The 14,424-nt window shown below is 41.2% G+C and overlaps 1 protein-coding gene and 1 long non-coding RNA gene across 25 annotated transcripts in view; one reads left to right on the top strand and one right to left on the bottom strand.

Moving 5' to 3' along the window:
* The window catches only part of LOC126266876 (protein lap4), a 528,757-nt gene that overhangs the window by 275,154 nt on the left and 239,179 nt on the right, over positions 1–14,424 (top strand). For all 24 annotated transcript variants that reach the window (XM_049971620.1, XM_049971569.1, XM_049971528.1 and 21 more), the window contains exons 8-10: positions 5,704–5,837; positions 6,057–6,168; positions 8,455–8,630. In XM_049971620.1, coding sequence (XP_049827577.1) covers positions 5,704–5,837; positions 6,057–6,168; positions 8,455–8,630 — 422 coding nt within the window. The remainder of the gene's footprint in view (positions 1–5,703; positions 5,838–6,056; positions 6,169–8,454; positions 8,631–14,424) is intronic.
* The window catches only part of LOC126266994 (uncharacterized), a 38,944-nt gene continuing 30,681 nt past the window's right edge, over positions 6,162–14,424 (bottom strand). Inside the window, exon 3 of the long non-coding RNA XR_007548955.1 lies at positions 6,162–6,214. This is a non-coding gene — a long non-coding RNA (uncharacterized LOC126266994). The remainder of the gene's footprint in view (positions 6,215–14,424) is intronic.

Genomic DNA, 14,424 nt, shown 5'->3' with positions numbered 1-14,424 from the left:
TCTGGTTTCTGTACAAATTGTAAATAGCCTTTCGCTCCCTGTATTTTACCCCTGCCACCTTTAGAATTTGAAAAAGAGTATTCCAGTCAACATTCTCAAAAGCTTTCTCTAAGTCTACAAATGCTAGAAACGTATGTTTGCCTTTTCTTAATCTTTCTTCTAAGATAAGTCGTAAGGTCAGTATTGCCTCACGTGTTCCAATGGAATGTTGTCTACTCCGGGGGCCTTGTTTCGACTCAGGTCTTTCAGTGCTCTGTCAAACTCTTCACGCAGTATCGTATCTCCCATTTCGTCTTCATCTACATCCTCTTCCATTTCCATAATATTGTCCTCAAGTACGTCGCCCTTGTATAAACCTTTCTGCCTTCCCTTCTTTGCTTAGAACTAGGTTGCCATCTGAGCTCTTGATATTCATACACGTGGTTCTCTTCTCTCCAAAGGTCTCTTTTAATTTTCCTGTAGGCAGTATCTATCTTACCCCTAGTGAGATAAGCTTCTACATCCTTACATTTGTCCTCTAGCCATCCCTGTTTAGCCATTTTGCACTTCCTGTCGATCTCATTTTTGAGACGTCTGTATTCCTTTTTGCCTGCTTCATTTACTGCATTTTTATATTTTCTCCTTTCATCAATTAAATTCAATATTTCTTCTGTTACCCAAGGATTTCTAGCAGTCCTCGTCTTTTTACCTGCTTTATCCTCTGCTGCCTTCACTACTTCATCCCTCAGAGCTACCCATTCTTCTTCTTCTGTATTTCTTTCCCCCTATTCCTGTCAATTGTCCCCTTATGCTCTCCCTGAAACTTTGTACAACCTCTGGTTCTTTCAGTTTATCCAGGTCCCATCTCCTTAATTTCCCACATTTTTGCAGTTTCTTCAGCTTTAATCTACAGGTCATAACCAATAGATTGTGGTCTGAGTCCACATCTGCCCCTGGAAATGTCTTACAATTTAGAACCTGGTTCCTAAATCTCTGTCTTACCATTATATAATCTATTTGATATCTTTTAGTATCTCCAGGGTTCTTCCACGTATACAACCTTCTTTCATGATTCTTAAACCAAGTGTTAGCTATGATTAAGTTGTGCTCTGTGCAAAATTCTACTAGGCGGCTTCCTCTTTCATTTCTTAGCCCCAATCCATATTCACCTACTATGTTTCCTTCTCTCCCTTTTCCTACACTCGAATTCCAGTCACCCATTACTATTAAATTTTCATCTCCCTTCACTATCTGAACAACTTCTTTTATTTCATCGCACATTTCTTCAATTTCTTCATCATCTGCAGAGCTAGTTGGCATATAAACTTGTACTACTGTAGTAGGTGTGGGCTTCGTATCTATCTTGACCACAATAATGCGTTCACTATGCTGTTTGTAGTAGCTTACCCGCATTCCTATTTTCCTATTCATTATTAAACCTACTCCTGCATAACCCCTATTTGATTTTGTGTTTATAACCCTGTAGTCACCTGACCAGAAGTCTTGTTCCTCCTGCCACCGAACTTCACTAATCCCCACTATATCTAACTTTAACTTATCCATTTCCCTTTTTAAATTTTCTAACCTACCTGCCCGATTAAGGATCTGACATTCCATGGTCCGATCCGTAGAACGCCAGTTTTCTTCCTCCTGATAACGACATCCTCCTCAGTAGTCCCCGCCCGGAGATCCGAATGGGGGACTATTTTACCTCCGGAATATTTTACCCAAGAGGATGCCATCATCATTTAATCATACAGTAAAGCTGCATGTCCTCGGGAAAAATTATGGCTGTAGTTTCCCCTTGCTTTCAGCCGTTCGCAGTACCAGCACAGCAAGGCCGTTTTGGTTAATGTTGCAAGGCCAGATCAGTCAATCATCCAGACTGTTGCCCCTGCAACTACTGAAAAGGCTGCTGCCCCTCTTCAGGAACCACACGTTTGTCTGTCCTTTCAACAGATACCCCTCCGTTGTGGTTGCACCTACGGTACGGCCATCTGTATCGCTGAGGCACGCAAGCCTCCCCACCAACGGCAAGGTCCATGGTTCATGGTGGGTTGAGAATAATGAATTACTTATGAATAAAAGAGATGACTCATCGAAAGGTAGAAATGCTGCGTCATCAACTGATATGCCAGCAAAAGGTACAGAGCTTTGCCTTGCTAGCTGTTTGAGTGCATTAACTTTCTCAAGCTGTAGACACACACACACACACACACACACACACACACACACACACACACCTCCTCTCTCTCTCTCTCTCTCTCTCTCTCTCTCTCTCTCTCTCTCTCTCTCTCTCTCATGCATATGCCTATGCCTGTCTCCTCTCTACATTGTGATCAGTCAACTGCCAGGTCTCTCCTGGCCCACGGTGAGTGTACTGGGATGAGGTGGGCTGAGAGATTGAGAGAGGTGCGAGGCAGGAAGGGGTTGGTGGCAAGCATCTAGCGGCTCATGGGAAAACGGGGAGCCGTCCATGGGCTAGCTAGAGGTGCAGGTAGAGGAGGCAGGTGGCAGATGGCTGGGCCTCTGATTTCACAGCAAGACAGCAGCACACAACTAATTGACACATATTGGGCGGGGGTAATGGGAAAGGGTTGTGGTTTTGTGTGTGTGTGTGTTTTTCTCCTATAGCTTGAGAATGAAATTTCATGCTATCAAAGCAAAGCTCTGTATGTTTTGTTGGTACATCTGTGGGTGATACAGCGTTTCTGCTTTTCAGTGAATTGGTTCCTTTATTCATAAATAATTCATTATTTGCAACCAAAACAATGCTTTGGGTATTGTTGGTCTTTATTCAAAAGTACTCACCAGAGGTCTGAATATAACTAACCCTCTGTTTCATGAGCTGAGGGATTCCCCATTTCCAGAATTCCTGTGTCTGTGACATGAGCCACTCCTTTACTGTGTCCTTCAGTTCATCATCTGAGCTGAAGTGCTTTTGAGATGGTTGTTCAGCAGGCCAATTACATTTAAGCAGCAGGGCAACATGTGCAGGGCCGGTCCCTATTCTGTATCTTTCCACCAGTTTGCTGATCGGTTTGGTACATGAGCACACCAAATGGTCTTGTTTTCGAAAGAGAGCCCCAACATTATTCTGTAAGCATTTCGGAAGCAATGCCGAACTGCCCTAGCGAACAGAAAAGCTGTTCTCAGTTCTCCTCGTACCAACCAATCAAAAGCAATCTGCCTCAGATACGTGCATTCAAGCTGGAATGCCACAGTGACATGAACTCAAAGTGGCCAGCAGCCAGCACAGTACCGAAAAATGAGGTTTCAGTACGTAATACTGTTCAAATTTTGCTGACCGCTTGCTTCCATGAATGCGTGATAACAATAGAATATTGACTGTGTTCTGGAAACTATCATAAATGTCACATTATGTCATGTTATTCTCATTCGCATCGACGCCTTGTTTTGGGTTTTATGTTTCAGAATATGAGTTTGGAATGGAGTGTAGTACCACATTGTACAGGTACATCTATAGAAGAATGGAGTGTAGTACCACATTGTACAAGTACATCTATAGAAACACCAGAAAAAATTGTTTTTTTTTTCTGTTTTCCGTCATTCCTTAGTTGCTTCAAACTTCATGGAGGTACATTCCCTCTACTCAACTAATTGAAGGCAGTTTATTTATAGCCATACACATTTTGCTTCCTTTATTTGTGATGATGCTTCACAAATAAAAGAAGCGAAATGCATATGGGAATAAACTGCCTTCAATTATTTGCGTAGATGGAACATATCTCCACAAACCCGAAAAATTGTCCAAGAGAGTGTCAAAGAATAAGATGATGCATAAAATGTGGTTGTAACTCGCTCGCAGAGATCCAAATGATAAAGTAGCCTACTTCCCTATATGATACATCAACAATTTTACTCGTAAAAAACAATTTTTTTTAAAAAAAATCACCTTTTCGAGAGTGTGTGGCAAGTGTAGCTATAGAAGTTCATTGTAGTTTATAACATGCACCTGACAAATCAAAATGTTTCATATATGGTGGTATAGTCTGAAAATACTGTGGCAGGAATTTTTCATCTCTGTCTACTGTTGGTAAGGATTTTATCGCAAACAGATACTTGTGGCAAGTTATGTATTAAAAAAAAAAAAAAAAAAAAAAAAAAAAAGGTGAATTATTTGTGACAAGAAGTAGTATAAATGTCACTGTCATTTGCTCTTGCACAGTACTTTCATCTTCCATTCCTTAATAAATATATGTAAGTCACGAAATCGGAGATACTTATTACTGAGAAAGCACGCTCGTACGTGTAAATTACAACGAGTATTTCAGAAAAAATGCTTAACTTAGACGATTAACGAAGTCTCAGAATGTGTTGCAAACACGAAGAGGATAAAATATTTTTGCATCCTGCAGTATACGAATCTATGTCCTTTGCCACGGCAGTTCATTACAGCAACTCGTTGTTTTATATAATTCCATTGGAGAGAAACGCATGCTGAATTCATTGCCAAATGATGTGGGGGTAAGCCGTAAGTGCATAAAATTTTGGATGGTTTCCTCTAACAGGCTTCATACAACTCCATTGCATTGTTGCTGAAAAGTTTTAAATGCATTTCAATAATTAATAAACAAACTATTTGCAGAAAAGAGTATGTGAAGTCACTAGTAATTTCAGCTACCACTAAAGATATATACATAAGCAGAGCTGACCTTTTGAAATTTAATGATTTTTAAAATTTTTAATTCTAACAGAGGAAGATAGTATATTATGAACTCACTTTCCACGCGGACGCGTCCTTGTTTCTTCAGTAACACAGTCACTAGATTAGAAACTAAAATCACTTAATATATTTAAAATAACAGATTCTGGGTGTAAATAAACCACACCAAACCGAACAAGGGGGCCATACCGAAATTCAAAACCTCTCAGTCTAAAAGTCGCCAGGAGGACCGATCGGTATCGGGTCTCAGAAGCTTACTGAATAGGAATGTCGGATATATAAACTGAAATTAATGTCGCTACTAAAGCTAACCCACTGCACCGATCAGTATGAATGATACGGAATAGAGCCCCAGACTGTAGGGTGCGTACTCGAGCTGCTTCTACTTGGACATGGCCATTACACTTTGTGTGACCTTGGAGATGTATGGATGTGCCTTCCCATGGAGCAGAATCACTCCCTCAATGAGCAACCCAGGCTGTTTGCTCTTGATAGACTGGTGTAGTCTGCAGAGTGTCTCACAGTACATGGCACTGTTAATGGACTTTCCGTGCTTGAGGAATTCGCTGCGTATTGGACATCTGACATCGAAAAAGACGGCGAGGATCACCTTGCCCGCTGATGAGGATATAGCTTTGATTTTTTAGTGGGATGTGATGACACTACATTCCCGTCCCTAGATGTCTAACAATGTTATCCCAAAGCAGCATATGCAAATTTCAGCTGACTTGGTTGTTACAATGTTTCGTACCTTTCACATGAACATTCCTTATATTAAGATGAAGAAAGCTCGGAAGAGTCCTGTGGTGTCTTACTTCCTGAAAGAAGATGTGCTCATGTCACCGAAGAACCACTTCTACATCCTTTGCATATGCTCCAATTGCTGCTGCAGACTCACCTTGTGCAGAATTTACCTCAGTGAATGTTGGGGATATTTACCAAGTGCTTTGCAAGTGTAACCAACTTACTTGCTTCTTTTTTTCATAAAAGATTATTTCCATTTTCTGTGAAATGTGACTTAAATGTTTGTTTGTTAGATGTGAAAACCTTCAGGAACTGATCCTGACAGAGAACTTCCTAATGGAGCTCCCAGTAACAATAGGAAATCTGATCAACTTAACAAATTTAAATGTGGACCGTAATATCCTGCAGAGCTTGCCAGTAGAAATAGGTGAGTTTTATCAATTCCATAACTATTCACTATTTTTTTAGTTTGCATTCTCCATCAGTGCTGTTGTTCGGCTTAACTTCTGTTTTGAAGTAAGAAGTGATGCAGTTGCCTGCATTTTAAGCACACTTAGTAAAGCATGATCATATATTAAAATAATACTTCATGTGGATTTATGATGTTACAGTTAACATAATATGTTACCTGTTCATTTATTTACAGGACGACTGTCACAGCTTGGAGTTCTTTCATTACGTTATAATAAACTGCAATACCTTCCGTCAGAGGTCGGAAACTGTTCAGAACTTCATGTATTGGATGTTTCTGGAAACAGGTAACTGGCCCATCTTTTCCATTTCAGTTGTTTATTCATACCACACCTGTAGAATGATAGAATCTTGAAACATTAAACCAGTCATCAACTTTGAAGTTGGTTTTAGCACCGTGATAATTTACTCATTGAATGCCCATTGGAGGTGATAATGCTGTTAGCTTTGCTGGGTGAAACGCATCACCCTCCTGGCTATGAGGTGTACTTACAATGCAATACGCAATCCAGATATCATTACAATGTGGGAGCACTGTAACAAATCAGTGAGAAAAGGCTCTGCACGGGGAGGTCTTTGTTTGAGGTAGGAATTTGGGTAAAAAGATTTTAGTTTAGCTCAGACTAGCAACTATTTGTACAGCCATTGGAACGTATGTCTTACTATAGCTGTGTTACAGTATATTAAGCAAAGTTGTAATGACGAACTGGAGCTTGCACCCAGGCAAATTGTGTGAATCTATTAATCCCTTTGACAAAAGTTTTAATTGGGCTGAAATTAATGCTCAGCTAATGGCACTGTTTATATGTACACAATTTGGATTTTACGTGAAAAGGGGAAAACATTCTGGGATGTTATTGAAGTGTCCCACTTCCATACACTAAACTTTTATGAATCAGTTCAGACTTTGCATGAAGTTAGATTAATCGATAAAGTCAAAACAATCTCCCCCCCTCCAAATTCATCATGTCTGTTGTCAAGGTACGATAATTTACAAGTTGAGCTAAATGCAGCTGTAAAATTCATTTTTATGCTTGGAAATGGTTTAAACTGAATCAAATAAATAAAAAATGCAGTTTTACAATTAATTCAGATTATAGGTGCAGAAAACACTTTTTTGAGCATTCTTTTACAAATGCCACTTCTGTGTTTGAAACTCATGTGAATTGGTTCAAATTTTGCAATAATGTAGACAAGTACATGTTATTCATGGCTGTTCTGTTGTTTTGTGAAAGCTGTATCAAACGGATCAGCCATCGCCAGAGTCAAGAGAAATGTACATCAGTTGCAAAGCTGTATGGCCTAATGCCAGAATTGTGCTACAGTAAAAGTGGGGAACCAGAATGAAAGATGCTCCTATCATAGCACAAAAAAGGCGCATGTGTCCTACGCATTCTTAAGGATTTAAAAGAAGGGAACTAGCTTTCTGACTTATCTGGCAGTTTCAAAGACTTATAAATCAAAACATCATGGTATATTAAAGCTTTTTTACAAGTCAGTCCTACTTCCTGCAGTCCAGTGAGCTCTCTTAAGTGCAAGGTGTAGCACACCTGCATTTTACAATGTGTAGGCTTAAGTCTCTGATCCTCTGCCCCATATACAGATGATTCACCAGCCATAGTAAACAGTATATATCATCATATGGCTGAAGAGCATATGTACCACAGCTACAAAAGTTTTCCTGGAAAGAGGGTGGGGGGTTCATGTACAATCTCTGGGGGTAGATTCAGTCCTGGGAGAACACTAAAGCAATTTTGTTGTAATTTCTGGGGGGAGTTGTTTTTTCCCTTTTTCCCCCTCTCTCAAGGAGACAATTTTCCCCCAAAACTCTCACCTGTTACGTGCATTGTGAGGAGTGTAAAAACAAGTAATAAACTTTTGTGAGCTTCTAGAGAGTGGTATGCATCTACAATAGGAAGTGCATTTATTATAGGAAGTATGTCAGAGTGGGGATGCTTCCATCCTAAACTTTAATGACACATTGTGTCATACTGCACAACATCACAAATGATGGCATGTGTCATGTTGGACGACATGACATAATGTTACTTAACTTTACACGATGTATTACGTTGCATGACATGGATACTAATGCTAACAAGTGAAAAAACACACATATGTCAGGATGTTTTGGTTGAAATATCTTTGAAGTTGCATTATAAGTCAAAAAACCAGCTCCCTTCTTTTACATTACTAACTCCGTTGAGGATCTATTCACCTTGCTTGGTAGGAGCGTTTTTCATGCTGGCAATAGTAGTAGTTACTTTTTTAACACATTAAAACCCAAATCAGTAATAATCCATTTCTAAAGCAAAAGTAACAGAGTTCTGCACATCTGTTGGACCAGAGTTAGGATGTTAAAATGTTGAATAGAGGATGAACTGAAAAAATTGATGATGAATTGCAGATACAGCTTTTAAATGGAAAAAAATGTATTTATGGTGATATTTAATTTTAGTGCATATAGAAATATGTCAGTCAATTTTATCATTCACCAAGAAATATTTTTTACATCACATCATGATAGTGTTGTTTTGTGACATAGTTGTGCTGCAACATATGTTGAATTCCAGGTTACAGTATCTGCCATTTTCATTGACAAACCTGAATCTGAAAGCTGTGTGGCTGGCAGAAAACCAAGCTCAACCAATGCTGAAATTCCAAACCGATGTGGATGAAGAAACAGGCGAACAGGTTTTAACTTGTTTCTTGTTGCCCCAACTTGAATACCCGGAAAACGCTAATGCAGGTAAGCATCAAATTATATTAAGAGACATTGGTGAAAGAAATAGCAGTGAAAATGAGTCTGTTGCTCTAACACTGCAATTAACTCATTATTTACATTTTTGAAGTACAATTGGATCAGTAAGAATAAATAATTTGTTGTATGAATTTTCTGTAATTTCTTATTTTCATATTGTTGTTGTAAATTGTAAGTTAATAGAAAGATCTCTAGTGCTGTCTGTAGAGGTAGAGAAATGTGATAAGAGATCTCCTAATTTATTATTATGCTGGTAATAAGTCTCTCTGTTTGAACAAAAATGAAACAGTGTGAAACATCAAATATTGAGCCTTGTTTTGCCTTGATCTAGCAGGAATTATTAATTAAAGTTTGTCAAAACAGCTGATAGTGGGTCTTACATTTTAGACTACTTGTTGTGATAATGTAATTATTTATCTTGTTTAGTGCCATCTGACATACATATATGATGATGCGCATTGATAAAAATGGCTTGCATATTTTTAGAACCCATTTTATGCCACTTATTTTTGTTTAGAAATACATATTTTATGCAGATAAAGTGTGAAATTGAACTGTTTTTCTGTGTTGTACTCTTCTTCTTCTTCTTCTTCTTCTTCCTCCTCCTCCTCCTCCTCCTCCTCCTCCTCCTCCTCATTACATATTATAAAAGGGGCATTCTACATATCACACACAGATTTGCTATTCATGAAACTGTTAACATACTGGACAGTATGCTTGAATTTTTAGGGAATTGTTGCTTTTTTTTTGTATTTGAGCTACTATTATTCTTTTATGTACCTACTTAGCAAGACATTTTGCTCTGTGTCGGATAATGTTAAAGAATAATTTAAAATTTGAAAGCTTCATTCTATAAACTTCTTGTTAACAGGTTAAAAAAATGAGCTTAATCCTGTAACTTCACTCTTATTATTTGATTTATTGAAACTTTCATATGGTGAAATAAGATCACTATTTAAACTTTATGAACAATATTATGAAACCAAATTTACTTATTCCATACTTGCATGTCAAATTTTTCTGGATGCTACGGTACACCTGAATTAGTGCAGAAACAAAAGCTCATGAGGCTTCCAGTTGTCAGTGACTGCAGTAAGCCTCTAGTAGGTATTTGTATGTTTGTTTTACCAGTTAAAAAACAAAGATGCTATGACTTACCAAACGAGAAAGCGCTGGTAGATAGACACAATAAAAATACACAAACACATGCACAAATTTCAAGCTTTCACAACCTAAGGTTGCTTCATCAGGAAAGAGGGAGGGAGAGGGAAAGGTGAAAGGATGTGGGTTTTAAGGGCGAGGGTAAGGAGTCCTTCCAATCCCGGGAGCAGAAAGACTTACCTTAGGGCGAAAAAGGGACAGGTATAGTTTGGGCAGAGATGTCACTCAAGGCGGAAGTACAGAGGCAAAGATGTTGTTGAATGACAAGTGATGTACGAGGGGTGGCAACTTGAAATTAGCGGAGGTTGAGGCCTGGTGGGTAACGGGAATATATCATCTCATCCCGCTACCCACTAGGCCTCAACCTTGGCATAATTTCAAATATGCCGCCCCTCATACATTACTTGTCACTCAACAACGTCTTTGCCTCTGTACTTCTGCCTCGACTGACATCTGTGCCCAAACTATACCTGTCCCTTTTTCGCCCTAAGGTAAGTCTTTCCGCTCCCGGGATTGGAATGACTCCTTACCCTTGCCCTTAAAACCCACATCCTTTCGTCTTTCCCTCTCCGTCCATCTTTCCTGATGAAGCAACCTTAAGTTGTGAAAGCTTGAAATTTGTGTGTATGTTTGTGTGTCTATCAAGATGCCAGCGCAAAGATGGTGTAACGTACCAAATGAAAGTGTTGGTACGTTGATAGAAACAATAACACACACACACACACACACACACACACACACACACACACACACACACACACACACACACACACAGGCAGACATATGTAAAGACAGAGGTTGGGCAGAGATGTCAGTCGAGGCAGAAGTACAGAGGCAAAGATGTTGTTGAATGACAAGTGATGTACGAGGGGCTGCAACTTGAAATTAGCGGAGATTGGGGCCTGGTGGGTAGCAGGAAGAGAGGATATATTGGAGGGCAAGTTCACATCTCCAGAGTTCTGATAGGTTGGTGTCAGTGGGTAGTATCCAGATAACCCGGACGGTGTAACACTGTGCCAAGATGTGCTGGCTGTGCACCAAGATATGTTTATCCACAGGGTGATCCTCATCCAACAAACACTGTCTGCCTGTGCCCGTTCATGCAAATGTACAGTTTGTTGCTGGTCATTCCCACATAGTGTAGGCAGGTCAGTTGGTAAATCACGTGGGTGCTTTCATACGTGGCTCTGCCTTTGATCGTGTACACCTTCCAGGTTACAGGACTGGAGTAGGTGGTGGTGGGAGAGTGTATGGGGCAGGTTTTACACCGGGGCGGTTACAAGGGTGGGAGCCAGAGGGTATGGAAGGTGGTTTGGGGATTTCATAGGGATGAACTAAGAGGTTACAAAGGTTAGGTGGACGGCGGAAAGACACTCTTGGTGGAGTGGGGAGGATTTCATGAAGGATGGATCTCATTTCAGGGCAGGATTTGAGGAAGTCGTATCCCTGCTGGTGAGCCACATTCAGAGTCTGATCCAGTTCCGGAAAGTATCCTGTCGCAAGTGGAGCACTTTCAGGGTTCTTCTGTGGGAGGTTCTGAATTTGAGGGGATGGGGAAGTGGCTCTGGTTATTTGCTTCTGTACCAAGTCGGGAGGGTAGTTGCGGGATGCGAAAGCTGTTTTCAGGTTTTTGGTGTAATGGATCAGGGATTCAGGACTGGAGCAGATTTGTTTGCCATGAAGACCTAAGCTGTAGGGAAGGTACCGTTTAATATGGAATGGGTGGGAGCTGTCATAATGGAGGTACTGTTGTTAGTTGGTGGGTTTGATGTGGACAGATGTGTGAAGCTGCCCATTGGACAAATGGAGGTCAACATAGAGGAAAGTGGCATGGGATTGGGAGTAGGACAAGGTGAATCTGATTGAACCAAAGGAGTTGAGGTTGGAGACGAAATTCTGGAGTTCTTCTTCACTGTGAGCCCAGATCATGAAGATGTCATCAATAAACCTGTACCAAACTTTGTGTTGGCAGGCTTGGGTAACCAAGAAGGCTTCCTCTAAGCAACCCATAAATAGGTTGGCATACGAGGGGTCCATCCTGGTACTCATGGCTGTTCCCTTTCATTGTTGGTATGTCTGGCCTTCAAAAGTGAAGAAGTTGTGGGTTAGGACGAAGCTGGTAACGAGGAAAAAGGTTTTGGGTAGGGTAGCAGGTCATCGGCGTGAAAGCAAGTGCTCGATCGCAGCAAGGCCCTGGACGTGTGGAATATTTGTGTATAAGGAAGTAGCATCAATGGTTACAAGGATGGTTTCTGAGGGTAACAGATTGGGTGAGGATTCTAGGCGTTCGAGAAAGTGGTTGGTGTCTTTGATGAAGGATGGGAGACTACATGTAATGGGTTGAAGGTGTTGATCTATGTAGGCAGAGATACGTTCTGTGGGGGCTTGGTAACCAGCTACAATGGGGCAGCCGGATTGATTGGGTTTGTGGATTTTAGGAAGTAGGTAGAAGGTAGGGGTGCGAGGTGTCTGTGGGGTCAGGAGGTTGATGGAGTCAGGTGAAAGGTTTTGTAGGGGGCTTAAGTTTCTGAGGATTCCTTGAAGCTCCGCCTGGACATCAGGAATGGGATTACCTTGGCAAACTTTGTATGTAGTGTTGTCTGAAAGCTGATGCAGTCCCTCAGCCACATACTCCCGACGATCAAGTACCACTGTCGTGGAACCCTTGTCCGCCGGAAGAATGACGATGGATTAGTCGGCCTTCAGATAACGGATAGTCTGGGCGTCAGCTGCGGTGATGTTGGGAGTAGGATTAAGGTTTTTCAAGGAGGATTGAGAGGCAAGGCTGGAAGTGAGAAATTCCTGGAAGGTTTGGAGAGGGTGATTTTGAGGAAGAGGAGGTTAAATTTCGATAGTGTCTTGGGGAGTTGGATCATTAGGGGTAGGGTTAGGATAATTTTTCTTGATGGCAACGTGATATTTCCAGCAGAGTGTACAAGTGTAGGACAGTAAATCTTTGACGAGGGCAGAAGGTGTGGCCTTTGGATGGGACACAGGTTTTGGATTGGGAGAGAGGTTTGGAGGAAAGGTTTACTACTGAATTGGGGTGTTGTGGTTCCAGATTGCGTTGATTAGAATTTTGAGGTTTTGGGGAGAGTGGAGCTGGAAGTGGGAGATTGAGTAGATGAGAGAGACTGGGTCTGTGTGCAATGAGAGGAGGTTGAAGTTTGCTGGAAAGGTTGTGAAGGGTGAGTGAGTTGCCTTTCCGGAGGTGGGAACCCAGGAGATTGGATAGTTTTTTGAGGTGGATGGTGACATGCTCTTCTAATTTGCAGTTGGCCTGTAGGAGGATGCTCTGAACAGCCGGTGTGGTTGTGGGAGAGGAAAGATTGATGACTTTGATTTGGGATAGGAGTTGACGGGTGTGTTCATTGGCCGAGTCGATGTATAGGTGAAGGATTAGGCGGGTGAGGACTATGGATTATGCTGTTTGGAACTGGTATAAGGACTGATGGAAAGAAGGATTGCAGCCAGAGATGGGAACTTTACGTGTGAGGCCTTTGGGGGTAATGCCAAATGTCAGACAAGCCTGAGTAATCTGGCTAGGGCGAAGGCATGTTTGCGGAGGGAATGTAAATAAAACTTAATAGGGTCATTGTGGGGATGTTGTGAGGGTGACATGGTATTAGAAGGTGGAAAGTGTAACATGAGGCTGAAATGAAAATGAAAATAAAAATACATGGGGAGAGATAAAGGTGAACTAGAAAGCAACTGGAGATCTGGTGTGAAAAAAGTCGAAAAAATTTTGGTTAAAGCTGAGTTATGTTGATCCTGTGGTGAACTTGGGTTGGTAAACAATGATGTGCACAAAGGTTAAGTGGTTGTTTTGCCTCCAAAATAGGTTAAAGGGTGGAGAAATTCGCAAAAATTTCGAAAAAAACTGCGTGTAAATGTATTAAAAGGAGTGATTTTGTGGTGGCAGATTATTAAAATGAGACTAACAATTGTCTGACGAAGAAATAATGATGTTAAAACCTGTGGGAAGCGGCTAAAAATGACGACGGATACTGGCAGAAATAAAGCTGTGAGTACCGGGCGTGTGTCGTGCTTCGGTAGCTCAGTTGGTAGAGCACTTGCGTGCGAAAGGCAAAGATCCCGAGTTCGAGTCTCGGTCGGGCACACAGTTTTAATCTGCCAGGAAGTTTCATATCAGCGCACACTCCGCTGCAGAGTGAAAATCTCGTTCTGGAAACATCCCCCAGGCTGTGGCTAAGCCATGTCTCCGCAGTATCCTTTCTTTCCGGAGTGCTAGTTCTGCAAGGTTCGCAGGAGAGCTTCTGTAAAGTTTGGAAGGTAGGAGACGGATACTGGCAGGAGTAAAGCTGTGAGTACCGGGCGTGAGTCGTGCTTCGGTAGCTCAGTTGGTAGAGCACTTGCCCGTGAAAGGCAAAGGTCCCGAGTTCGAGTCTGAGTCGGGCACACAGTTTTAATCTGCCAGAAAGTTTTAAAAGTGATCAGTTATGTAGGAAAAACAGAAATGGAAATAAAGCAAAAGTTGTTAGAACTAGCTGAAATGGTTGTTTAATAGGTAAAAGGAACCGTTTGTGAACTGGGAACGGTTGTTTTTATTGCAGCGGTAGTGTTGAAAGCGGAAAAATGTTTTTGGTTATGGTTTGGAAGT

This window comes from Schistocerca gregaria, chromosome 1 (assembly GCF_023897955.1).
Source record: "Schistocerca gregaria isolate iqSchGreg1 chromosome 1, iqSchGreg1.2, whole genome shotgun sequence".
NCBI lineage: Eukaryota > Metazoa > Arthropoda > Insecta > Orthoptera > Acrididae > Schistocerca > Schistocerca gregaria.
The sequence above is the reverse complement of the archived record's forward strand: the minus strand, read 5'-3'. Positions and strand labels throughout refer to the sequence as shown.